This window comes from Chiloscyllium plagiosum, unplaced genomic scaffold (genome assembly GCF_037043375.1).
Source record: "Chiloscyllium plagiosum isolate Xiang-an unplaced genomic scaffold, Cpla_swu_hap1 HiC_scaffold_47, whole genome shotgun sequence".
Classification (NCBI taxonomy): Eukaryota; Metazoa; Chordata; class Chondrichthyes; order Orectolobiformes; family Hemiscylliidae; genus Chiloscyllium; species Chiloscyllium plagiosum.
In genome coordinates, this window is record NW_028270185.1 from 23,842,268 (window position 1) to 23,869,463 (window position 27,196).

The following is a 27,196-nucleotide window of genomic DNA, read 5'->3' on the forward strand; positions in this document are numbered from 1 at the left end:
TGCAGTCTTGATTGTGAATTGTACATTGATCTTCAAGGATCTAAATTCAATGTGTACAAGTGACACAAAGTGCAGAGTCAGATCATCAGTAGACAGCATTTCATCAATGGAGTCTCTGAGGTCAATGAATGGGCAGGATTTGTGAACTCATCTCTTTCACTTCTCCAATTTATAGTTTCAGAATGAATTTCTCCTATATCCGTGCATTCACAGAATTACAAAGCATTACTCAATCATTAAAATGAAACAAAACAAAATCTGCAGATGCTGGAAATCTGAAAGGAAAACAGAAATTATTGGAGAAACTCAGCAGATCTGGCAGCAGCAACCCTTCTCAACGTTAACTCTGTTTTCTATCCACAGATGCTGCCAGATCTGCTGAGTTTCTCCAGCAATTTCTGTTTTAAGTACTGAATCATTTCCCCATAGAAACTGCCTAATTGCCTTTTGTGAATGAACTGACGTTGTCGCTCCTCAGGGACTGGGTTACAGATGGTAGGGGTTTTACTAAGGAAATTCCCTCTGAGTGGTAGTGGGTAGACTTTATAATAAACAAAAAATCTATTTCAGCTTGGCTCGCTGAGTTTTTAGTTTTTTTGTTGTAAGCAGTGGATTTTGGTGGACTTCGGATATGATTTTGATTCAGTTAGAGTGTGAACTTGGAAGAATAATCTGATAATATACATCCATTTGAGCAAGGTACCAGCATGAGACTGGTGCTTGTATAACTGTATTCGAGAAAATGTCAATGTGCATCCCCAGCATTCTGTGCGGCCTGGACTTTACAAAGTTGAAACAATTCCAAAGCCATGTAGGTAGGGTGGGTGTGTCTGGATTCTGGATTTCCTTTCCCCCAGTCCAACTCCCCAGGCTTGCGTCCTGCATTCCTCACCTGGGGTTTGTGGGTTCGGTATGTCCAAAACTCCTCACCTCATTACATGGGGTCACATCAGTTTTGTTGTGACTCATGGTTCACTCAGGTTTGGAACATAGACTGTATTCAGGTACCTTTTGAAAGGTAACTTCTGAACCATTCTGAGCATTGGGGCAAGTACCCCAGGGTGGGCTGAAGTGCCTGTTCCTGTACTATGTTCTATAAGTCCTTTAAGCCGCTTGCCAAGCTGCCGTTAGCCACCTCCACAAGGCTTCTTATAATTCCACATCATGGTGAGGTGGTCACCTAGCAGTGTTCTGGCTAGGCTTATTCATCCACAGACCAAGTAATGTTCTGGGAACCTGGGCTCGAATCCCACCACAGTAGATAGTGGAATTTAAGTTATAATAATCTGGAAATAAAAGTGTAATGATGACCACAAAACTTCCCAACAGGAAAAGAAAACAACCTCATTCACTAATATTCTTTTGGAAAGGAAACTGCCATCCTTACCTGGCCTACACGTGACTCCAGACCCATATTAGTGTGGTTGACTCTTAACTGCCCTCTGGGTAATTAGGGATGGGCAATGAATGCTGGCCTAGCCAGTGATGTCCATATTCCATGAATGAATTAAATCACTCATGTCCCTTTAATCTACCTGTGCATGAAAATTGCTCTTCTTACAACTAAAGTTGTAGGCAGACCATTATGGCATGAATGACATAGGCTTTGAACAGTTTACATCTTTAACTCTTTACAAATAAACTTTGACTCATTAACAAAAGAGATGGGAGAAAGAATAGCTTATTCTAAGCACTTAGGGATGCAGAGTCAAGATTAGAGTGGTACTGGAAAAGCACAGCAGGTCAGGTAGCATCCTGATGAAGGGCTTTTGCCCGAAACATCGATTTTCTTGCTCCTCGGATGCTGCCTGACCTGCTGTGCTTTTCCAGCATCACTCTAATCTTGACTCTGATCTCCAGCATCTGCAGTCCTCACTTTCACTTAGAGATGCAGTTCAAGCGAAGACAACAGTTTACTCCAATTGTCTAAACAGTCGCCTTCTGAGACTTTGAGTCTGGGCTTGCAGGCAAGCAGGGATAATGAGGACAGGGATAAGAAATTGTTCAGGAGAACAAGACAGCCTAATTTTCTCCTTCCAACTCCATTTTGATTCAACTCCCTCTCCCTCTCTCTACCTCTCCCTCACCTTTGTTGAGGTGCATTGTACTTAACGGATTTTGCACGTAATTTATTAAATTAGAAACACAAACAGTGGTTAATGGATGAAAAAAATACCGTGGGCGATTTGTTGATGGAAAAAGATACAGTTGGTTGTGTACAAGAGTGCTTCTGGATAATAAAAAAAAGAACAACTCAATTATTTGGGCTGTGGTACTTGTGTCCCTAGCTCTGAGATGCCAGAAATGCCATTGGTCTCCTAATTAGGTCCAGTTGGGAAGCTTCAAAGAACAGCAAAATCCTGTGAAATTGAGAATGTGAAATAAAAGCAGATGGTGCTGTAGAAACTCAGCAGGTCTGGCTGCATCTGTGGAGAGAGCAAACTTGAAGCATTAACTCTGTTTCCTTCTGCATAAATGCTGCCAGAGCTGTTGAGTTTTTGTACATTTGACATTCCTGAATTATGGAGGCTAACTTTAAAGATTAAGATGCTTAGGTGCAGGCCCAAGTCTTTAGTACAACAGATTAAGTAGAATTGAAGACAGTATAAAGTCAGAGTCACACAATACCAGGTTATAGACCAACAGGTTTATTTGAAATCACAAACTTTCGGAGCGCTACTCCTTCATCAGGTGAAGTTTCACCCAACTTGTGCTTTCAAGTAAACCTGTTAGACTATAACCTGGTATCATGGGACTTCTGACTTTGTCCACCCCAGTCCAACACCAGCACCTCCACATCATGAAGTCAGTATAAGAGAAGATGGGAGAAGGTATTTCATGCAGTAATGAACTGAGTAGTGTCTGAGACAGAAAACTGGAGGGTATGGAGATATCTCCATCACAGAATGTAAAAAAAAGATTAAAATTAACGTTTATGTTTTGATTGTGAGGAATCGAGAAGTGCTTTTTGCCTTACATGCAGTCTTAAGTTTCGGAACCTTTGTTTACATGAGTGCAAGGATGTGGAAAGGATCCATGAGCACATTTTTTTTGCGAGGTTTTCTTTCTTTGGTGACCACTTCTGTTTTTTAGTGAAAATAATGTTTGCTTTGCATGTGAAGATCTGGGGCCAGACTGCGGGGAATGAAACTTTATTTCAGAAAATTACATGTTTTCTTTTCACAATTTCTTACAGGCTGAGAAATCTGTGCATGACCTCAGCCAAGAGATCTATTTGAAGGATATCTCTGTTCCACCATTCAGTCACATGATCAGAGCATTGGCACCTCACTCGCGATACAGAATCCGGCTGGCCTGCAGCACGGATATTGGCACCTCCCCATGGAGCAGCTGGGTGACAGCGGAAACACTTGAAGGAGGTGAGGGTGGAGGAACTGTTCCCACTCGTGAATAAATGTCAGGCGTCAGTGTTAGCTCCAAGTGATGCTCCCAGGGCATTAGCAAGAAAGTGCTACACTGTCAGAGGTACTGTTTATCCAAAGAGTTTTTAAACTGAGAGTTCATTTTGCTGTTTCATTTGAATGTAAGATATTCCATACTTTAAATTTTAATATGTATTTCTGTTTCCATATGTGGACATTTTCCTTTAATTTAACACATAAAAGCAGATCATCTGATCTTTGTTCATGAGATTGTTGTGCAGTAATTAATTACTCCAAATCTACATCAGAACAATTACAACATTACAAAACAAAGACTTTATATCATATAAAAAGAGAAATTGCTGGAGAAACTCAGCAGGTTTAACAGCATCTCTGGAGTGCAAACAGAGTTAATGTTTCAAGTCCAGTGATCTTCTATTTTCTCTCTACGGGTGCTGTCAGACCTATTGAGTTTCACCAGCAATTTGTTTCTGTAGCAGACTTCCAGCATCTGTAGTTCTTTGTTTTATCATATATCCCACCATGGGTTTGCCTCCAACAGGATGTTTTACTTGATGTGGCAATGCTTATGTTATCTTCTCTGCTATAAGAAACGGCATGGATACTGTGATAGTAAAGAATCCAGCAGAGATTCATCACAATTAAATATATGTACGATAATTACATCCCTCTGGCACAGAAGTGTTTGTGTTAATATTACACTAAAACGTTACAAAAGAGAAGCATGATTCCACAACTCTACATCGGGGAGACAGGACGCCAACTTGCGGATCATTTCAGAGGACATCTCTGGGACACCCGCACCAACCAACTCCACCGCCCTGTGGCCGAACACTCCACCAAGGATATGCAGATCCTGGGTCTTCTCCATCGCCAAACCCTAACTATCTGATATCTGGAGGAAGAACGCCTCATCTGCAATCACACGGCATCAATGCAGATTTCACCAGTTTCCTCATTTCCCCTCCCCCCTCCATCTGATCCCAGTCCCAGGCCTCCAACTCAGCATCGCCCTCTTAACCTGTCCATCTTCCTTCCAACTATCTGCTCCACCCTCCTCCCCGACCTATCACCTTCACCTTTATCTAACTATCACATTCCTAGCTACCTTCTCCCCAGCTCCACCCCCTCTCCTATTTATCTCTCAGCCCCTCAGGTCCACAACCCTCATTCTTGATAGAGGGTTTATGCCTAAAGCATCATTTCTCCTGATCCTCGCATGCTGCCTGACCGGCTGTGCTTTTCCAGCGCCACACTCTCAATTTCCACAGTGTCATGCTTGTTTTATCATTTTTATTGCTCCCTTTAAAAAAAAAGCTTTTGGGTATCCATAATAATGTCAAAATGTAACTCTTGCATACAAGTTTCCTCGGGGATGATTTCGATGGACTGGGTGTTGTGAACAGCAGCGTTTTGAAAGCAGTATTTGTGGAAAAGTAAAGCTGGAGAACTGCCAAATCTGAAATCCGTTGCCTTTAAAAGGGACAGCAGCATTTCAAGGAGGCAGCTTTCAACCACCTTCACAAGGGCAACTTAGGATGGGCAATAAATGCTGGTCCAGTCAGCAATGCCCATGTCCCCTGATTAATTAAAGCAAGTAAATCAGTGTCGTCTAGTGTTTTAACCATGAGACACACATTGCCATGTGGAAATCCAGATGAAGTTGCTCAGTGAAACTGTTAACCAGCTAGAAAGAAATGATTTCTGCTGGTGGGGAACTAGGGGGGAATGACCAGAAATTAGAGCCTAAATCTTTTAGGAGTCAAAGATGATGTTTACTTGATATTGTCTGCCATAAATGGCAATTTTCTTAACATTTTGTTCATGGGATGTCACCATTGCTGGCCAGACCAACACTTATTGCCGGTCCCTAATTACCCTTGAGAAGGTGGTGGTGAGCTGCTTCCTTAAACTGTTGCACTTCCTGCTGGAGGTAGACCTGCTATGTCCTCTGGGAGGAATTGACCAAGCAACACTGAAGGAATGATCGGTTTCCAAGTCGGGATGACTAACAGGGTATGATCCCCACTCCCGGGAATGGACAGCGAAGTGCAAATAACTGGTCGGTTTGGTCTCTGAGAGATGCCCACCCCTTTCTTGCCATTTTGGCAGTTAGGTTCTGGAAGGAAATGTCCATGGGTGGCTTTCATGACCTGCCAGCAATTAAAGCCCTTAATGCATTCATGAGTAGTTGCAGGCCTCAATCCACTACTGGCTCTGAATGAATTCTTGGGACCTAGTCAGGTGAATCCCAGAACTCTGAGAAGCTAAGGAAGTCCCTTGCTGAGATATTTGTATTATTAATAGCCATGGATGAGGTGTTGAAAGACTGGAGGGCAGCTAATGTGATGCCATTGTTTAAGGAAGGTGGTAAGGAAAAGCCTGGAAACTCTACACCGGTGAGCCTGCTGTCAGTGATGGATAAGTTGTTAGAAGAGATTCTGAGGGACAGGATCTACAAGTATTTGGAAAGGCAGTGACTGATTAGTAATAGACAACATGGCTTTGTGCATGGGAAATTGTGTTTTGCTAACTTGACTGAGTTTTTTCAAGAAGTGACAAAGAAGATTGATGAAGGAAGAGTGATGGATGGTGTCCATATGGACTTCAGCAAAGTGTTCGAAAAGGTTCCGCAAGGTAGACTAGTTACCAAGGCTAGATCACATGGAATTCTGGGAGACCGAGCCATTTAGATACAAAATTGACTTGAAGGTAGAAGACAGAGGGTGTGGTGGAGGGTTGTTTCGAGGATTGGAGGCCTGTGACCAACAGTGTGCAGCAAGAATCAGAGCTGGGTCTACTTCCTTTTGTCATTTACATAAATGATTTGGATGTAATTATCGGAGGAATGCTAAGTAAGTTTGCAGATGACACCAAAAATGGTGGTGTGGTGAACCATGAAGAAGACTACCTCAGGTTACCTCGGATCTTGATTAGATGGGCTAATGGGCTAAGGAGAGTCCATTGAATTAGACAGTTATGAGGTGTTGTATTTTAGAAAAACAAGTCAGGGCAGGACTTATACACTTAATGCCAAACCAATAGATCATGGGATGCAGGTTCATAGTTTCTTAAAGGTGGAGTCACAGGTTGACAGGGTAGTGAAGAAGACGTTTGGTACACTTATCTTTATTGGTCAGTGCATTGAGTATAGGAGTTGGGAGGTAATGTTGTGGCTGTACAGGACATTGGTTAGGCCACTATTGGACTACTGTGTGCAATTCTGGTCTCCCTGCTATCAGAAGGATGTTGTGAAACTTGAAAGGGTTCAGAAAAGATTTACAAGGATGTTAGAACATAGAACATAGAACATAGAAGAATACAGCGCAGTACAGGCCCTTTGGCCCTCGATGTTGCGCCGATCCAAGCCCACCTAACCTACACTAGCCCACTATCCTCCATATGCCTATCCAATGCACGTTTAAATGCCCATAATGAAGGAGAGTCCACCACTGCTACTGGCAGGGCATTCCATGAACTCACGACTCGCTGAGTAAAGAACATAAATGATTTGGATGTAATTATCGGAGGAATGCTAAGTAAGTTTGCAGATGACACCAAAAATGGTGGTGTGGTGAACCATGAAGAAGACTACCTCAGGTTACCTCGGATCTGTTATGTTGTTATGGTTGGATGTTTTGAGCAATAGGGAGAGGCTGAATAAGCTGGGGCTCTTTTCCCTGGAGCATGAGAGGCTGAGGTTTGGTGGTTTATAGAGGTTTATAAAATCATGAGGGGCATGAGGAATAGCCAATGTCTTTTTATTAGGGTAGGTGAATCTAGACAAGAGGCATAGGTTTAAGGTGAGAAGGAAATAATTTAAAAGGGACCTAAGGGGTAACTTTTTCACGTAGAGGGTGGTGTGCATATGGAATGAGCTGCCCGAGGAAGTAGTGGAGACTGGTACAATTATAACATTCAAAAGGCATCTGGATGGGTATATGAATAGATGGTTATGGGCCAAATGCTGGCAAATAGGACCAGATTAATTTGAGTTATCTGGTCGACATGTACAAGTTGGACTGAAGGATTTGTTTCCATTATGTACAACTCCATGGCTCAATTACCTTCCCTGTCGGTGAGAAAAATGACTGCTTTTCTCATAGGAAAACCAGAGCAACCTGACTGCTGGGAGAGTGGTGCCCTCCAGTGAAGCCAATCTGGAGGCTATTGGGGCAGGGATGGTTGCAGGGGATATTGACAGCCACATCTTCCCTTGTGTCCAAGCCCTCAACAATCTGTAATCACCAGCTCACCAAATCTACTCTTGGATGCCCTGCTTTTCACAGCTCAGGCCTCCAATGACATTCTTCAGTATCCTGAGGCCACTAATGCCTGATTGTGTGCCAGGCCAGGAACTCAGTGCCTATAGATACTTGATCTGGACAGCTTTCTCGCTGGTAGAGGTGGGAAATTAACCACTTCAAAGTCACAGACTGTGCACTAAGACCAAAATCACAACCGCCGTATTGGTAGCATCCACATGGAAGCCATTTGGCCCATCAAGACCAGCAATACCAGTGCTCTAAGTCCCATTTCGAACAACCACCCACCTTCACAATGCTTCACTGTCCCACCCACATCCCTGTACCCTACGAGTTTACTTCCTTCCAGTGCCCATTGAACTTCCCTTTGAAATCTTCATTGCCTCCACTTCAGCTGCTCTTGTGGGCAGTGAGTTTGAGGTCATTACCACTTATCACATGTAAACATTCTTTACAAGCCCAATCCCTGCATCACACACCAGCTAACCCCAGCTTTATAACCGACAGTTCCTGGCCCAGCCAGGACTGGAGATTTGAATGGGAAACAAGCCGATGTGTTGGATGACCATATTCTGATTCTCGATCTAATTAACCTTTCTCAATTGGCATGCGTAGGGCAAACATAGAAACCAGCCAAGAGTGCCCTCAGATCTGGATAACAGTTAGAACATTCATCCATTGAGGACTGGATGGTGCTGCTGCTGGCATCAGTACTGATATTGATACCTGAAGAACCAGATATGCTTGCCTGACCTTACATTTTCTGTTCATTCATGGGATGTGGGCATTGTTGGCTGGGCTAGCATTTGTTACCCAAACCTAGTTGCCCTTGAGAAGGTTGTGGAGAGCTACCTTCTTGAACCACTGCAGTCCATATGCCATGGGTTGATCCACAATGTCCTTAGTGAGGGAATTCTAGGATTTTGTCCCAGCAACATTGAAGGAAAGGTGATATATTTCCAAGTCACGTTGGTGAGTGGCTTGGAGGGGAAATTGGCAGGTAGTGGTGTTCCCATGTCTCTGCTGCCCTTGTTCTTGTTACAGCTGATTGGGAAGGTGATGTCTAAGGATCGTCGGTGAATACAACTAAAGTGAAAAGTGTTTGTCTTGTGAAGATAACAAAATCAATGTTAAACCTTCAGGAATTTAACGCAATGAGAGCCATAGGAAGTGTTTCAGTTAGGTGGAATTCTGTGTCTGGGATTTGAATTGTTCTTGGGTGAGAGCCCAGTTATTGGAGGTGCCAGCTTAAACTCCTGTACATTTCTGGATCAGATCCCAAACTCGACATTTCTTTCAACATGTCTTCGGAAACTGCAGCCAAGTCGTCTTCTCATTCAGCAACATGGTATAAGAAAAGTGGTTGAGGTTCAGTTTGTTGACAGAGATAGGATTTGTAGATAGAGGTATGTTTCATTATTTAATTTCTTCCGACTTACAAGCTGACCCATTAGGAAGGAATTAGACTGCCAAATATTACAGGAATTAATGTTTGATTTGGCATCCTTCCCTGCTCTAAAGTGCCAATGCTTATTCAGTCCCTGATAAGGCAATGCTTCATGTGAGCCAAACAGCCAAATCAGACTATTTTTCGTATCGTCATTCCAGTCTGGGATTATGGCTCTCAGGAAGAGCGCTATGCATTCACACAGATCAGGGCTATGTCGCAAAGTTATGGATAGAGGCAAATGCTGAGTTGTAGCAACCAAACAAGTAAGTTATTTATTATATTGAATCGGTTTCCAAAATCGAGATTTTTAAGTGACTTTGTTTTAAACAAACAAACAGAAGTTACATATCCCAAGGCAGAAAATTTGATAAGGAGACTTAAAATATGTATTTATTAGGTTTAAAAACAGAGGAACAGAGAGACTTTTCTGGACCATTATATCTCAGCAGTCAATGTGAGAAAGTCTGGGAACTGCACCTTAGGACAGTTTCGGAACTCATACAAAGGAGGTTGGTCAGAATGGGGGACAGAATCAATAATTATTGGGCATGGCCAGGCATACTCCTTAACCAAGGGAGTCTACAATAGGATGAGGGAGGCATTCGCTAAAGTCGACTGGAAGCAAAAACCTTATGGTTGAACAGTTGACAAACAGTGGAGGACTTTCAAAGCAATTTTTCAAAGTGCTCAGCAACAGTATAGACCAGTGAAAAGGAAGGCTGTAGGAAAAGGGGTAATCTGCCATGGATGGCTAAGGAAATAAGGGAGGCTGTCACGTTGCAAGAGAAGGCATACAAAGTGGCCAAGATCAGTTGGAAACTAAAAGACTGGGAAAGCTTTAGAAGTCAACAGAAAGCCACAAAAAAGATATGAAGAAAAGTAAGATAGATTATGAGAATAAACTAGCTCAGAATATAAAGACAGATAGCAAACGTTTTCTATAAATATATAAAACGAGAAAGAGGGACAAAGTAAACATTTGTCCTTTAGAGGACAAGAAAGTGGGGTTTAGTAATGGGATATGAGGAAATGGCTGAGGCTTGAATAGATATTTTGTGTCAGTCTTCACAGTGGAGGACATGAATATCATATCAGTAATTGACAAAGACAAAGATAGGTGAGGATCTGGAAACAATCACAATCACTATCACAAAAGAGATAGAGTTGGGTAAGTTAATGGAGCTAAGGGTAGACAATTCTCCTTGCCTGGATGGAATGCATCCCAGGGTACTAAAAGAGTTGACGGGAGAAATAACAAAAGCAATTGTGGTAATTTTCTGAAATTCACTGGACTCTGGGGCAGTTCTAGCAGATTGTGACACCACCATTTAAAAAAGGAGGTAGACAAAAAGATGGGTATTTATAGACCTGTTTGTTTAACTTTGAGGAAAATGCTTGAATCTGTTACTAAGGAAGAAATAGCAAGGCACCTAGTCAGAAATTGTCCCGTTGGCAGATGCAGGGTGCATCTGGAATTCTATGAAGACATTACAACCATGATGGAAAAGGAGGACCCAGTAGATGTGGTGTACCTAGATTTCAAAAAGGCATTTGACAGGGTGCAGCACAAAAGGCTACTTTTTAAGATAAAGATGCAAGGCATAATGGGTAATGTGTTAAAATGGATAGAGGACTGGTTAACTAATAGGAAAGAGTGGGGATAAATGAGTGTTTTTCTTATTGGTGATCAGTGACTAGTTTGGGCAGCACAGTGGCTCAGTGGTTAGCACTGCTGCACCAGGGTCCTGAGTTCAATTTCCGCCTGTCTGTGTGGAGTTTGCACATTCTCCCTGTGTCTGCATGGGTTTCTCCCACAATCCAAAGATGTGCAGGTCAGGTCAAATGGTCATGCTAAATTGCCCACAGTGTTAGGAGCACTAGTCGGGGTAAATATAGGGTAGGGAAATGGGTTTGAGGGGCGGTGTGGACTTGTTGGGCCGAAGGGCCTGTTTCCACACTGGAGAGAATCTAATCTAGTGGTGTACCTCAGGGATCAGTATTGGGACTGTAATTATTCACAGTTAAAAATCACACATCACCAGGTACAGTCCAACAGGTTTATTTGGAAGCACTAGCTTTCGGAGCGCTGCTCCTTCATCAGGTGGTTGTCAACTGTTGGACATGTTGGACTATAACCTGGCATTGTGTGATTTTTAACTTTGTATACCCCAGTCCAACACTGGCACCTCCAACTTGCAATTATTCACAATTTACATAGATGATTTGGAGTTGGAAACCACAGACTGTGTGACAAAGTTTGCAGATGATACTAAGATGAGTGGTAGAGCAAAGTGTGCAGAGGACTGTGAAACTTTGCAAAGGAACATAGTTTAAGTGAGTCTGGCAGATGGAGTACAATGTTAATAAATGTGAATTCATACATTTTGGTAGGAATGACAATAAAAAGGACTACTATTTGAATGGTAAAACATCACAGCAGGCTGCTGTACAGAGGGACCTAGCTGTCCTTATGCATGAATCTCAGAAGGTTAGACTGCAGGTGCAACAGGTAATTAAGAAGGCAAATGGAATTTTGTCCTTCATTGCTAAAGAGATTGAATTTAAAAGCAAAGAGGTTATGTTGCAGGAATTTAGAGTGCTGGTGAGGCCACACCTGGAGTACAGCATTCAGTTTTGGTCTCCTTATTTGAGAACAGATGTACTGTTATGAAGCAGATTTAGGACTGAACTCAGAAGGATATTCTTCACTCAGAGGATTGTGAATCTATGGAATCCCCTGCCCAGTGAAGTAGTTGAGACTTTCTCAGTGAACGTTTTTAAAGTTAAGATAGATAATTTTTGGAACAGTAAAGGAATTAAGGTTTACGGTGAGAGGGCGGGTAAGTGGAGCTAAGGCCATGAAAAGATCAGTCATGATCTTATTGAATGGCAGAGCAGGCTTGAAGGGTCGGATGGCCTACTCCTGCTCCAAGTTCTTATTGTTCTTATTCTGTGTGTTCACCTGGGAACCAAGGAGTTTACAAGGTGGCCGAGTTTTTAGGACAGTGGCAAGTTTTGATGATGAGAGAAGATCACTTCCTGTAGCATAGCTAAGGCTCGTTGTACGTTGCTGTAGATCAGGAAGCCTGGGTTCAAGTCTCACCTGCTCAAGAGGTGTGTAATACTGCTGTAAGTTGAAAATTCATATAATAGAATACCTACAGTGTGGCAAGAGGCCATTCAGCCCATCGAGTCCACACTGACCCTCCAAAGCCGCAGCCCCACACTCTATTCCCATAACCCCACATATTACCATGATTAATCGGTTCCCTGGAATTACCGACAATTTATCACATCTTTGGACTGTGGGAGGAAACTGGAATACCCGAAGGAAATCCACGCAGGCATGGAGAGAACATGCAAACTCCACACACACTATGACCCGAGCTGGAATCAAACCCGGGTTCCTGGTGTTGTGAGGCAGCAGCACTAAGCACTGAGCTACCCTGTTGTCTCAAAATCATTTTTGAAACGTCTAGAGCCAAGTTGAGGAAACATATTTTAGCTTGTTTAGTATACAAGATCTGAAATGATCTGGAAACAGGATGGAAGTGGATTCTATAAATAATTTGGAAATGGACTGAGTTGAAAATCTTATGGTCTTGCAAACAGCGTCAGTGTGGGATGAAACACAACTACTCTTACAAAGAGCTAGTAGGAACGGAATGGGTCAAATGGCCTCCCTCAGTCTGTAAGCTGATATGATTTATGGTTCGAAAGCATTGGACAGGATGTGGAAGAAATTTAACAGAAAAGCTCTTGGTTTAATGTTCTTTAGTTTGTGGACAGGCCAGAATCTAAAGTTGTTCTCTTTCAAATAGGCAAAGGGGTGATTAAAGTAGAGAATTACAATGCATTTTGAGAGAGTGGGAACAGAGAATTTCATTGGCAGTAACCAGAGGACAAAGAGTTAAAACATCCAACAGGAAACAAGGATCTTTTTACCACAGTGTTATGATACCTAGGAGGAACAAAACAAATGTAATGTCTTTCAATGAAGAGTGATTAACACAAGACAAATGTAATAATAGAAAGGAAGCTATATATATAGATGAATAGATGCAAAGGTTAAGGTGGAAATTATTTTTAATTTCTAAAAATAGGGTCATTGCACATGCGCAAAAAAATTCAGATGAGCACATGCAGTCGGCACTCATCGTTGGTGCCAGCAGACGAAGGCTTGGATTTGGACAGATTCCTGAACATTTTATATGGCTACGGAGAACGAGTGGAATAATGGGATCATATGGAGAGCTCGCATAGCAGCATCATCTCGTCTCGGCACGGTTGCTCAGTGGTTAGTTCTGCTGCCTCACAGCACCAGAAACCTGAGTTTGATTCCACCCTCAAGCAACTGCCTGTGAGCAGTTTACACGTTCTCCCTGTATCTGTGTGGGTTTCTTCCGGGTGCTCCAGCTTCCCCTCTCAGTCCAAAGATGTGCAAGTTAGGTGAATTGGCCGTGCTAAATTGCCCATAGTGTCCAGGGATATGCAGGCTAGGTGGATTTGCTATGGGAAATGCAGGATTATAGGGTGGATCTGGGTGGATGCTTTTTGAAGGGTCAGTGTTGACTTGATGGGCCAAATGGCCTGCATCCACTCTGTAGGGATTGTATAATTGATAAAAATATAAAAACTTAGGATGAAATGCTGTTTTGCAGCACCAGATCTAACAGCTCAAACTGGGCATCCATGAGGCACTGTGGGTCATCACAGCAGCAGAATTATACTCAACACAATCTGCAGCCTCATGGCCCAGCAGTCTACCATTATCAACAAGCCAGGGGATCAACCCTGGTTCAATGAAGAGTGCAGGAGGGCATGCCAGGAACAGCAAGAGATACACCTGAAAATGAGGTGCAGATGCCAAACTGTGGAATCAGTATGTGATAGACCAAGAAAAAGCAATTTCACAGCTGATGGATCAGATCTAAGCTCTGCAGACCTGCCATATCAGCAGTGGACTGAAAAAATAAAGCACTGGAGGAGGAGACTTCAGAAATATCCCCAACCTGGACAATGTACAGGCTGAGAGCATCAGTGCAAAAAAGACAACATTGGAACATTGCAGGATCTTCAGGCAGTAGAGCTGGTGAATTGTCCATCTTGACCTCTGCCTTATATCACAGTTATCAGTCTTCAATTTGATTTGCTCCATATAATATCAAGAAATAGTTGAAGGTATTGCATAATGCAAAGGCTAAGGGCCCTGACAACATTTCAGCAATAGTACTGAGGATTGAAGCAGCCAAGCTGTTGCAGCACAAAACAATACCAACATGAACTTGACAATGTGGAAAATTGCTCAGGTGTTCCTTTCCATAACAGGTTGGGACATACCCAGGTACAGAAATGGTTGGGTTTGGGACATAGTCATACCTGTGTAATCATACCTCAGAAACAACATCAAGCTGTTGACTAGTCTGTGAGACACCTCTCTCAGTTTGAGAACATACCCCTGAATACTAGTAAGCAGATTTTGCAGGGCGGACAAAGCTGGGATTGCTGTCAACATTTCTAGTGCCTTGTTTGATGCTGATGGTTCATCCAGTTTTATTCCTTTGCTTTGACATGGAGGTTTAGTGGAATTGGGTGGCTTGCCACACTATTTCAGATGGCAGGAAGAGTCAGCCACATTTCGGTCATTGTTCCACCTTTATTTCAATTCAGGCTGATCTTGGGCTCAACTACCCTGTCTGTTCATGATATCCTTTGATTTCCTGAGAAATGTCTACTCCAGCCTTAAATATATTCAACAATGGAGAATGCCAAAGGTCCTCAACTCTTTGAGTGAAGTAATCTCTCCTCATCTCAGTCCAAAATGACAGTTCCCTAATCCTCACACTATGCCACCATGTTTTCGATTACCTGACCAATGGAGCCTCCAGAGGCTGTGTTGAGTTATTGCAGTAACACACAGGGGCACACCTGGAGGCAGATGTGCGACTCATAGATATCCTGCTGACCAGAAAACAACACATCCCTGACTCAGAGGAGGAGTGGTATGCCCCTGCTTTGTAATTTCTTGCAAATCCTTTGTTTTGATGCTCAGACTGGTTTTGCACAAGCCGTTTGTTGTACGCTGTGATTGTCTGTCTTTTCTGTAACAGTGAGGAATCACACCCATCTAATGGTTCTTTTCGTTTTCCTCTTTAAGAGCCAGACACAGCCCCAGGCAACATAACCTTCCTGTACAATGGCAGTGTTCTGCTCTTCAAATGGGAGAAACCATCCACAGGCCTTAATGGGGTCTTGCAAGGATACAAAGTGGCATACCAGGACCAAGACGATGCTGAGGTGAATGGCTTTCAGATTTTGTAATTTTGTTAATATGCATGCGAAGCTTTGGCTTATTCCAACTCTTACTGGATGGACTATCCCACATAGCCTGCTTCATTTCATTCCTGATCAGTCTAAACAACTAAAATCTTACTCTACTCTTCCCTGATGCTACAAACCTCAATAATTCCTGGTTTGCCATCCCAGGTAGTCTTTAAGCATTGAAATCCAATTAACAGTTGCCAAATTGTTTCCATTTTGTCTTCCATCAGCTTCTCAGCTATTTGCAAAGCTGTCCTTCTCCTGTAGGCTGTGGTTACTTAATTTCCTGGATCAGGAAGGAAACACTTGAGTTTATAAAGCACTTTCCATCATCTCAGGATGTCCTGGTGTGCTTTATACTCTGCTAGAAGAAGTGGTGGAGGCTGATACAATTGCAACATTTAAAAGGCATCTGCATGGGTTTATGAGTAGGAAAGGTTTAGAGAGATATGGGCCAAGTGCTGGCAAATGGGACTAGATGAGGTTAGGATATCTGGTCAGCATGGACGAGTTGGACCGAAGGGTCTGATTCCGAAATGTACATCTGTATGACTCAATGTCAATTTTCTTAAATCTAGTCACTGCAGTAATGTGGGAAACATGAAGCCCGATTGTCACACAACAAGTTTTATTTATTTGTTCATGGGAAGTGAGTGCCATTGGCTCAATCAACTTTTATTGCCCACCCCTAATTGCCCTTCAATTGAGTGTCATGTTGGTCAATCCAGAGGGCAGTTGAGAATCAACTGCATTGCAGTGACTCTGGAGTCACATGTAGACTAGACCAGTAGGGGCATTAGTGAACCAGTGGGGTTTTTATGACAATCAATAGTGGTTACATGGCCGCCATCAACTCAGGCTTTAATTCTAGGTTTTTAGTGACTCAAACTTTTATCATGTTGCCAGAGTGGGATTCAAACTCATGTCCCCAGAATATTAACCTCAGGTTCTGGATTAATAGTCCAGTGACATTGCCACTAAGTCACCTTCTCCCCAACGACTATATAATGTTCATGAGATCACCTGGTTTTGTGATGTTGGTTGATAAATAAACACTTGCCAGGATACCAAGGAGTTTTTATTCAGGATAAATCCTCAGACCGTGAACATCCACCTGAGGCTGTTATGAAGGTTCCTAAAAGTTGGTCCCTCTGCTGGTATAGCTCTTCCTCAGCGATACCATGGGTTGAAAGCCTGAAATTTATTGGAGATACAACATCCTCTGCATAATACAACCAGCAGGGATGGCAGAGAAATAAGAAAAAAACAAAATGAGAAAGAAATGTTGGTTCCAATTCTGTAAAGAAAATTGATGTGAATGAGGAGGGAGTTCTTAGTATGAGAAAATTAAAAGACATTCAAACCATTTAGGAGCTTGCACTCAGGAAATGTTATTTGTTGATCTTGTTCGAACAGACTTAGGTGTGGAAAATAGATAATACTGACCAGATGAGACTTTAGGCCATGGGGTTGGAGTTATGCAATAGGTTTCAGCTAACCATCCACTGCTGGCACATAAGCATCTAGGAAAGTTTACGGTCACCAGAGAAATGCCTGCAAGTTTTCAATGTTTTGTTTTGTAGGTGATAATGGACAATGGGCTGAGAGAGAACATTATCCTGGAGGTTGTCCTGCCTGTCACCAACCTGACTCTCTGCGTGGCAGCCTACACGAAAGCTGGAGATGGGCCGTGGAGTGACCCTGTCCTGGTGACCCTCCCTAGCCCAGGTGAGATCGGCCAGACTTTGTGCTCATGTTCCAACCAGTTCCTGGGAACTTGTGAGTGTTTCTGGAAAGGTGTATTGAAACTGATGAATGTCTTCCTCTTTGAGTTGATATTGAATGATGATCCTGTCCATTGTTTCCTTTTTTGAATTGAATAATTTCAATGAACCAAGAGATGGCAGGCCCATGTGACAACTTCTCTAATCCTGTTAAATTTCAAACAGGTCCTTGATGGGAGGTGATTGATTGTAGGTGACTGGAAATGTACCTGCTTGATTTAACTGTTGTTCCTGCCTTCTCATCCACTGGTAGTGGGTATGTGTTTTGGGGGACATAAAATCCAACCCAAAAGATAATGGAAATTTCATCCTTTTTTTTTCTCCTGCAAAAATATAGCTGTTTCTGTTGGAAGCAAGTTTTGTTGTGGGGTGGAATGGCGTGGGGGGAGGGGTGCATTTAAAACTTTCAAAACCAAATCCTTGTAAGTCAATGATATTAAAGAGTTCAGAACCAAGTTAGGCAAATGAAATTAAGATCCAGTTCAACCGCGAATGGTAGAGCAAAACAGGCTTAATAGCGTTGAATAGCTTCCACTCCCTTCATGTGTTTTGATATTGACACAATTTTCTATGTTCAAAATGAGCTCAGAAATAATGAGGATCAACTAGCTAAATTAACTTGAGCAGACGTTTTATCTCAACCAGGAGCTATGACAGAATGGGCTTCTGTTATTGACTACAATGATTCAACTTAAGGGTAATTAATGTTATGTTCAACTGTTCTTCACCATTGCTGAGAGGCAAAACAATTTATTATTTGCGATTCTCTACACAGGTATTCCAAGGCAGATAAGATATCCAATAGGTAAGAGACGACCTTTGGTTAGGTTTTATATGAAAGGAGAATGTTCCAGAACTCATTAAAGTACTTTTGGTGTGCAACTATTTGAAAGAAAAAGGCTAGTCAGTCTTGAAGTCAACTCAAATCCGCTTTGCTGCTTAAACTTTGACTCCCTGTTGAGCAAGACAAATGTTGTTTTGGAATGTAATATTTCTCTCTTGAGAGACAGAACAATATGAGAACAGAATGAGTGCCTACCATGAGGGACTTTGTCAAAAACCTTAGCAAAATCCATGTACTCAATATCTACTGCTTTCCCCCTCATCGATCATCTTTGTCACCTCCTCACAAAATTCAATCATGTTCGTAAGACATGACCTGCCCTGCACAAAGCCATGCTGACTGTTCCTAATTAGTCTGTGCTTTTCCAAACATGCATGAATCCTATCCCTAAAGATCCTCTCCAATGGCCTCCCAACTACTGATGTGAGACTCACCAGTCTATAGTTTCCTGGATTATCCCTATTTCCCTTCTTGAACAGAGGAACAACATTAGCTCCTTGCTACTCCTCCTGGACCTCTCCAGTGGCTAGTGAGGATACAGAGAACTTGATCAAGGTCCCAGCAATCTCCTCTCTTGCCTCTCTCAAAAACCTGCAGTAGATACCATCGGGCCTGGGGACTTATCCACCTTAGTGCTCCTAAAGAGACTAAAACACCACTTTCTTCTTGATTTAAAATGCCCGAGCATATTTACGTGGTCCACACAAATCTCACTATCCTCTATTTCCTTCTCCTGGGTGATTCCTGATGCAAAGTACTCATTTAGAATCTCACCCAAATCCTCTGTCTCCAAGCACAAGTTCCCTCCTGTAGTCCTGAGTGGTCCGACCTTCTCCCCAGTTATCCTCTTGTTTTAATGTATCTACAGAATGCCCTGGGATTCTCAATACCCCTACTTGCCAAAGATTTTAAAACAAGTTGGGGCTGGGATCGAAGGTGGACATGTCCAAAATTCCTTATCACTCATTGTTGTAGCCATATATAGAAAGCGGGAAAATGGGGTTGAAAAACCTATCAGCCATGATTGAATGGTGGAGCAGTCTCAATGGGCCGAATGGCCTAATTTCTGTTCCAATGTCTTATTGTCTATACTAGTTTGGTGCACAATATCAACCATCAAGCCAGGGCAGGTTTATAAGATCCAAATTTAGGATTGACCAATCTGCTTTAAATTTGAAAACTGATACGCCAACGACTTTGGCCTATCTGTACCAAGCTAATTTCTTTATTCATTCTTTCCTGCATGTGAGCACTGATATCTGGGCCAGCATCAACTTGCCATCTTTAATAGCTCTGGCGAAGTTAAAGATGAACCCACTTTCTTGAACTAGTACTGTCCATGTTTAAGTGCACTTATAATGCTGTTAGGGAGACAGTGCCAGGTTTTTGATCCAGTGACACTGAAGGAACAATGCGATAATTCCAAGTCAGGATTGAGGGGAACTTGCAGGAGTTCTCATGTTCTTGCCCTTGACCTTCAAGACAGCAATGACTGTGGGTTTGGAAGGTGCTGACTGTGGAGCCTTGGTAAATTTCTGCAGTGCATCTTACAGATAGTACACATTACTGCTACTGTGGATAAATGATGTAAGGAATAAATGTATAAGACGATGGATTGGGTGCTGATCAAGTGGGCTGCTTCCCTTGATGGTGTTTCTTTGTTGTAGCTGAACTCATTCAACAACAAGTGAAAAATCTCATTCAACAACAAATAGAGCATTGGAAATCTGGAACCTTTATCTAAACTAAGGTTTTTAGTTTTTGTTTTGCAATGAGCATTTTAAAGAAGATGGAGGAGAGTGATAAACCATAACACAGAGTAGAAGTAAGGCCATTTAGCCCATCGAGTCCACTCTGCCATTTAATCATGGCTGATGGGCATTTCAACTCCACTTATCCACATTCTGCCCTTATCCCTGAATTCCTTGCGAGATCAAGAATTTATCAATCTCTGCCTTGAAGACATTTCATATCCCTGAAGTTGTGGATCAACTAAATGAATGGCAAAGCAGGTATAAAGGATTGAATATGCTCTTCCTATTCATTCCTGAATAATTATTATTTGGGGATGGCAATGCAGAGGAATTACTGAATGCAACAGCATTAGCATGTTTTCTTGGGAAATGTTACATTTCCATTCTCTCATTCCTGTTGGAAACAATGAATGCTGTCTGGCTTGAGGTGTGATGTTGCTATCAATTTACAAATTAACCTTTTTTTGGGATGCTACTTCTTTCCTGAAGATTTTACATTGTGGATAGAGGTTTGTGGTGACAAAGCTCCTGATAATTATCTTAGCTCTCTAACTCTTGTGCTTTCAGGGAAGGCAGGCAGGAGGTCATTCTCTTGGCACTGGTGGTACGTGGTGATGGCAGTCGCTGTAGCCATGGCCTCTGCCATTTGCCTTGCTGTGCTTGTTGCCCGACTGAGGAAGAAGGATGTTCGATATGGGTAAGAATTTACTGTTTCATTTCATGAACTTGCTTTTCATTCACAGCCAATGGATGAGGCTGGGCACGGTGGTGGAGCGTAGTGGGGATGGACTCACAGTCAAAGAACAAACCCTTGAAATTTGAAAATTACCTGCCATTAAGTATTCAAAATCCGTGGAACAGACGAGCAAGAAAATTAACGCCCACCTGCTCCATTTATATGGAAACACTGGTCACTTTTATAAATGTATTCAATGTGTCTGTGCGAGTTGACATTAAGGAAATATAACATGACTAGTCTGCACAGCTAGTTTCACATTTTACTCTGATGCATAGAAAAACATGAAGTAGAAAGCAAATGAACAGAAACTGAAAACGTAACTTAAAAAGTGCAAAACTTTTATATTGCAGAATTAATCAAAATAGTAAATGTAAGCATCATTTACCCATTCAAAATTTTTGAGGCCCTGAATTGTCTTGGATATTGTTCATTTCCTCAAGTGCTTTTTGAACATGTCCACCCTGTATTCGGTGGTGTGAGGTAAGAGAAAGTGTTTGCAGTTGTTAGTACTCAGGGACTTCCCAAAGGGATGAGAAAGGACCTCTAGACCGATCTCCTGGGGCAAAAACTTGCATGGTCTATGCTGTCTGAAGTTCACCAGATGGCAGCACCCAAAGGACTTGATGAATAATTAATCCAACCTTTGGCTTTTGCCCAATTCTATAATCCCTCCAATATCTCAGTACCACCTGGCAGTTTCACCTCGAGGGAAAATGAAGAATATACTCTATATCCTATCTGTAAAATGAAGAGATAATGCATCTATAGGTGAACTACAAACTCTACATGAGATTATTCATTAGTTTAGTCCCACTGAATAACAAGTTATTAGTGACTGATATAAGTTTAATGCTACACCTATCATCACAAATATTCATCATTGCTTTCTGAAACCCAACATTGGTTATTAAAAATTTAGAAAATTAATTTCAAGAATTATTGCTTTCTGTGAATTACAGTGCAACTATTCATTGATAGCTCTGATCTCCATACATGGGGCTTGCTAACTCTGCCAGGGTTGATTAGATTACATTAGATTAGATTCCCTACATTATGGAAACAGTCCCTTCAGCTCAACAAGTCCACACCGACCCGCCAAAGAGTAACCCACCCAGACCCATTTTCCTCAGACTAACGTACCTAACACGATGGGCAATTTACCATGGCCAATCCACCTGACCTGCACATCTTTGGACTGTGGGAGGAAACCGGAGCACCCGGAAGAAACCCATGCACACACGGGGAGAATGTGCAAACTCCACGCAGACAGTCACCGAGGCTGGAATCAAACTTGGGACCCTGATGGTGTGAGGCAGCAGTGCTAACCACTGAGCCACTGTATGCATTTCTATCAAGTGTGGCATGGTGCTGGTGATGTATCATCTTACCCAGCCACAGGACTTGGGTAATTTGGCTTAATTCTTATATTAGAGTTGGCAGGTGTGGTTAGGCAGATCAGCCAAGCCACCACAACATCTTTGATTCTAACACTCCAGACAGACTTCAGAGAGGTAAGTGGGAAAGTAAAATGGATTAAAAATGTGAATACTTTATTGGTAGAATGATAAACTTGGGGGAGGGAGGTGGGAAGGTTTAATAACTGTTACCGTAATAATGAAGATACATTATCAATGATGTCAAATAGTGTCACACCATATGGAACTATGACCTGAAGGACAAGCGTTCACTGGAGGCCTGTGAATACTTAATAAATAATTCACACGAGTCTGGTTTTCAGTCTGTATTTCTTATAAGCACCCAAAAGTCAGATATGATAATTACACAAATTCATTGTGTTTCCCCAGTAATCCCCAACCTCAGCATGTGCCAAAATTAACCAGAGTAATCAACAAAAAAAACCTTTTATTTCATATATACTCACTCTCACACACATGGCACTCACACGTTGTCACATACACTCACGCTTAGACACAGTCTCCCCCCTCACTCACATTCACGTACTTACACTCGAGTCACACACATTCCCTCTCTACCACACAAAGTAGGAGACAGGCACTCTCACAATGTCACACAGTGGCATAGCATTTTGCACCATCCCTTTCTGTGTGTTGTTCACTGGCTCTCAGAGACCTATAGAGTCAAAATAAAGGGGAATGCTGAGGGTATCTGCCTGAAACATTCATTATTGCACTCAGAACCAATTTTTATGATTAGTTCTCCAAATGATTTTGACAGTTGATCTCTATTTTCCACATAGCACCATTATGCCACTGTCCATCCCCCCCCCATCCCGGATTAGTTCATGAACATTTCACCTTCTCCTTCACAGCAATGTTTATTCAAATCTTCCAAACTGCAGTGAGGGACTTGCCATCTAGAATTGTCAGAATTGTGTTGATTGTTACTTTGGAAAATCTCTACATCAAGTTTTATTTTGCTTCCAATGAACCTGTTTATCAATCAAGGCAGGGAAAGCTGTCCAATACCAAAGTCTTTTCAGAATACAGCATTCACTTGCAGAGGCCTGTCCATCCTCGGCCCTTCTATGCAGATAGCTCTTGGAATGGAGCTGCCAAATCTTGGGTGGATATGCTCAAGTTGGTTTCATCATATGTCACCAACAGCTCGACCCCTACTGTATAATTTGTTGTCTGACTCAATTTTTACAGCGCCTTGCAAAAAGGTTTATTAAACCATGTGCCTTACGGACAGCAAATCATCACCTGATTAGGTGATTCTTTAATCAATGGGAAACAACCATTTTCCTCAACTCCAAAGTTGCACAAAGTAAACTTTTTTTTTAATGCCTCTGATTTATTTATATATCAAAGGAGAGTAAGCTTTAATTCCTGGAGATTCCAGGATATAATGTTGGCAACTCTGGCTCAGAATGCTTTGGTCTTATAAAGTGCAGTCCTCACTCTTGTGTGCATTCTACAGTGAAGCCTTTGAACCCATGATCGAGAGAGGGGAGTTGGTGGTGCGTTACCGAGTGAAGAAGTCATACAGCAGAAGGACTAATGAGGCCACGTGTGAGTAATCTGCGCTAATCTAACAGTAGCATTTACTGGCTTGTTTCAAGGAAAACCAAAGCTTTCAACTAACCTCCATTTTTAAGTCATGCTGACACCTGTCTGCAAAATGTCTACAATTAGATGTTTTGGGTTATAGGCATTGAGGCCTTAACATTAGGCTCTTCAAATATTGATGCACAAGTACTTTACATGTGTAACTGAATCTCTCATTAACAACATCCTGGGTTGATCAGAAACTAAACTAGAACAACCATATCCATAAATACTGTAGCTACAAGAACCAGTTAGAGGCTAGGAAATCTATGACAAGGATATCTATCACTGCCCTAAGTCAAATCACCATCTTTCAGGCACAAATCAGGATTACTGTTGGATGGCTCACTGTTTGCCTGGATGAGTATAACACCAACAACACTCAAGAAGCTCAACACCATCCATGACAAAGCTGTCCACTTGCTTGGCATCCAGTCCACCACCTTCAGCATTCACTCCTTCCCTCTGACACTCCATCCTGGCAGTGTGTACCACCTACAAGATATTCTGCATTATTTCACCAATGCTCCTCAGACAGCATCTTCCAAATCCACAATCACTACCATCTAGAAGGACAAGAGCAGCAGACACACGGGAATATCACCTCCTGCAAGTTTCCCTTCAAGATATTCACCTTCAGGCTTGGAAAATTCTTAGAACTCCCTCCTTCGTATTAATGTCGGTGTACCTACACCAAATGGACTACAGCAATTCAATAAAGCAGCTCCCCACCACATTTTCAAAGGCAATTAGGATGGGAAATTATTGCTGCCCTAGCCAGCGAACTCTAAGTCCAATGAATGAATTAAAAAAAAAAGGTTTTGAGTGGTTTCAGTTGAGACCTGCAATTGTTCATCTCAGAACCATGGAACAAAATATTTTTGATAATATTAATTGACAAACCTATTTCAAGCACCAAACAATTGGTGAATAATTCTGCAGTCTTTCTTTGCCCCATTCTTTCCTTTTTCTAACCTGAGACTCTGGTAATGACTAATTTGATACTGAAATTGGAAATCTTTGCTGTGAGTGGCCAGACATTGGCTAATGGTAAAATGTGATTGTAATTGCTGCCTGGAAATGAGAGAATTGAAGACACTGGATTCCTCACCTCTCACACATTCTGTGCCCAAACTGGTAACATTTGAGATTATGAGGGATGAATTTTTCACGCCACTAAGAGAAGAAAAATTCCAGATTTCCTTTGATTTGAACTGGAAATTAGTTAGCCTTGGATTTTGTTCCAATGACCCTGGAGTAGGGCTTGGGCCCACAGTCTTGGGGATAATATCCACTGAACCATGATTTAAGCAAATAGTCACCCTTATTACCTGCCTAGCTGAAGTCAGCTGATTTTACAGGGATTATTTTATTGGACTAGTAATCTATGACTGTGCTGGCCTGCCCTGTCTTGTGCACATCCAGCAGTCTCATTGCAAACAAGCTCTCTAAAACAGGCACACAAATGACAGGCACCTGGATAAAGGTTAGAATCATGTCTCTGTTGCTTAAGATGGAAAGGCTGTGTCAGTGGTAATGTCACTGGATTAGCAATCCAGGGTCCCACATTTGTGTTCAGGCATGTGAGTTCAAATGGTGATGTTTGAATTCGATAAAAAGCTTGAATAAACAGCTGGCCTAATGGTGACTTGTAATCATTGGCATTAATACCTATAATCAATGGCTTGGGTGGCATAGTTGCTCAGTGGATAGTACTGCTGCCTCATAGCACCAAGGACCAGGGTTCAAAAAACAAAGAACAACGAACAAAGGAAATTATAGCACAGGAACAGGCCTTTTGACCCTCCACACCTGCACCGATCCAGATCCTCTACCTAAACCTGTCATCCATTCTCTAAGGGTCTGTATCCCTCTGCTTCCTGCTCATTCATGTATCTGTCTAGATACATCTTAAATGACTATCGTGCCTGCCTCCACTGGCAACATGTTCCAGGCACCCACCACCCTCTACGTAAAGAACTTTCCACGCATATCTCTCTTAAACTTTTCCCCTCTCACCTTGAACTAGTGACTCCTAATAATTGAGTCCCCCATTCTGGGAAAAAGCATATTGCTATCCACCCTCTCATGATTTTATTGACCTCAATCTGGTTGCCCCCTCAACCCATGTCTTTCTAATGAAAACAATCCTAATCTACTTAACCTCTCTTCATAGCTAGCACCCTCCATACCAGAAAACATCCTGGTGAACTTCCTCTGCACCCTCTCCATAGCATCCACACCCTTTTGGTAATGTGGCGACCAGAACTGTATGCAGTATTCCAAATGTAGACAAACCAAAGTCTTCTTCAACTGTAACATTACTGCCAAGTCTTGTACTCAATACCCCGTGCAATTAAGGAAAGCATGCTGTATGCCTTCTTGACCACTCTGTCGACCTGCCCTGCCACCTTTAGGGTACAATAGACCTGAACACCCTGATCTCTCTGTACATCAATTTTCCTCAGGGCTTTTCCATTTACTGTACAGTTCGCTCTTGAATTGGATCTTCTAAAATGCATCACCTCATATTTGCTCAGATTAAACTCCATCTGCCATTTCTCCATCCAACTCTCCAATCCATCTATATTCTGCTATATTTGCTGACAGTCCCCTTCACTATCTGCTACTCCATCAATCTTAGTGTTATCTGCAAACTTGCTAAATCAGGCAACCGATACCTTCCTCTAAATCATTTATGTATATCACAAATGAGAGTGGTCCCAGCACGGATCCCTTTGGAACGCCACTGGTCACAGGTCTCTTTTTTGAGAAACTCCCTTCTACTACCACTCTCTGTCTCTTGCTGCCAAGCCAGTTCTTTGCCCATCTAGCTAGTATACCCTGGACCCCATGCAACTTCACTTTCTCCATTAGCCTACCATGGGAAATCTTATCAAACACCTTACTGAAGTACATCTATATGATATCTACAGCCCTTCTCTCACGATTAAAGGCCCCAGGCAGAAACCCTGCCCCTGAGAGATCCTGGCCCAGCAGAGGCTACTGCTGAATGTGTCTCCAATTCCACCCTCAGGTACTGACTGTGTAGAGTTTGCACATTCTCCCTGTGTCTGCATGGATTTCCATCAGGTGTTCTTTTTTTTTCCCCCACAGTATAAAGATGTACAGGTTAGGTGGATTGGCCATGCCAAATTGCCCATAGTGTCTAGGGAAGAGTAGGCTAGGTGGATTAGTTATGGGAAATGCAAGGCTAGGGCAGGGGATGGGTCTTGGTGGGATGCTCTTCGGAGGATCGGTGTAGACTTCAAGAGCTGAATGGCCTGCTTTCACCCTGTAGAGACTCTATGATCCTATGAAAAATGCAATCTCATCAGAAATCCCTCTAAAAATCAAAATCAGCCATCCTGACCTGGTCTTTTCCACGTGGGGCTCAAGATCCATGGTAGTGTGATTGACACTTGACTGCCGCCTGGGTAGTCAGGGTTGAGCAATAAATACTGGCCTGGCCAGTAATACCGACATCCCATGTGCAAATATAAAGTCTGTCCACACACAGCTGAGCATGATGTCAATGAAAATTACTTTATATAAAGAGTGGAATGTGACTAATTCTGGGTGGTGACAGTGTAAATTATAGCAAGC

At 42.3% G+C, this 27,196-nt stretch overlaps 1 protein-coding gene across 1 annotated transcript in view; it reads left to right on the plus strand.

Moving 5' to 3' along the window:
- axl (AXL receptor tyrosine kinase) overlaps positions 1 to 27,196 on the plus strand; it is a 218,986-nt gene that overhangs the window by 104,878 nt on the left and 86,912 nt on the right. Inside the window, exons 7-12 of the mRNA XM_087984064.1 lie at positions 3,197 to 3,380; positions 15,277 to 15,416; positions 17,024 to 17,168; positions 18,000 to 18,029; positions 20,390 to 20,519; positions 23,463 to 23,554. Of these exons, the coding sequence (XP_087840190.1) occupies positions 3,197 to 3,380; positions 15,277 to 15,416; positions 17,024 to 17,168; positions 18,000 to 18,029; positions 20,390 to 20,519; positions 23,463 to 23,554 (721 nt within the window). The remainder of the gene's footprint in view (positions 1 to 3,196; positions 3,381 to 15,276; positions 15,417 to 17,023; positions 17,169 to 17,999; positions 18,030 to 20,389; positions 20,520 to 23,462; positions 23,555 to 27,196) is intronic.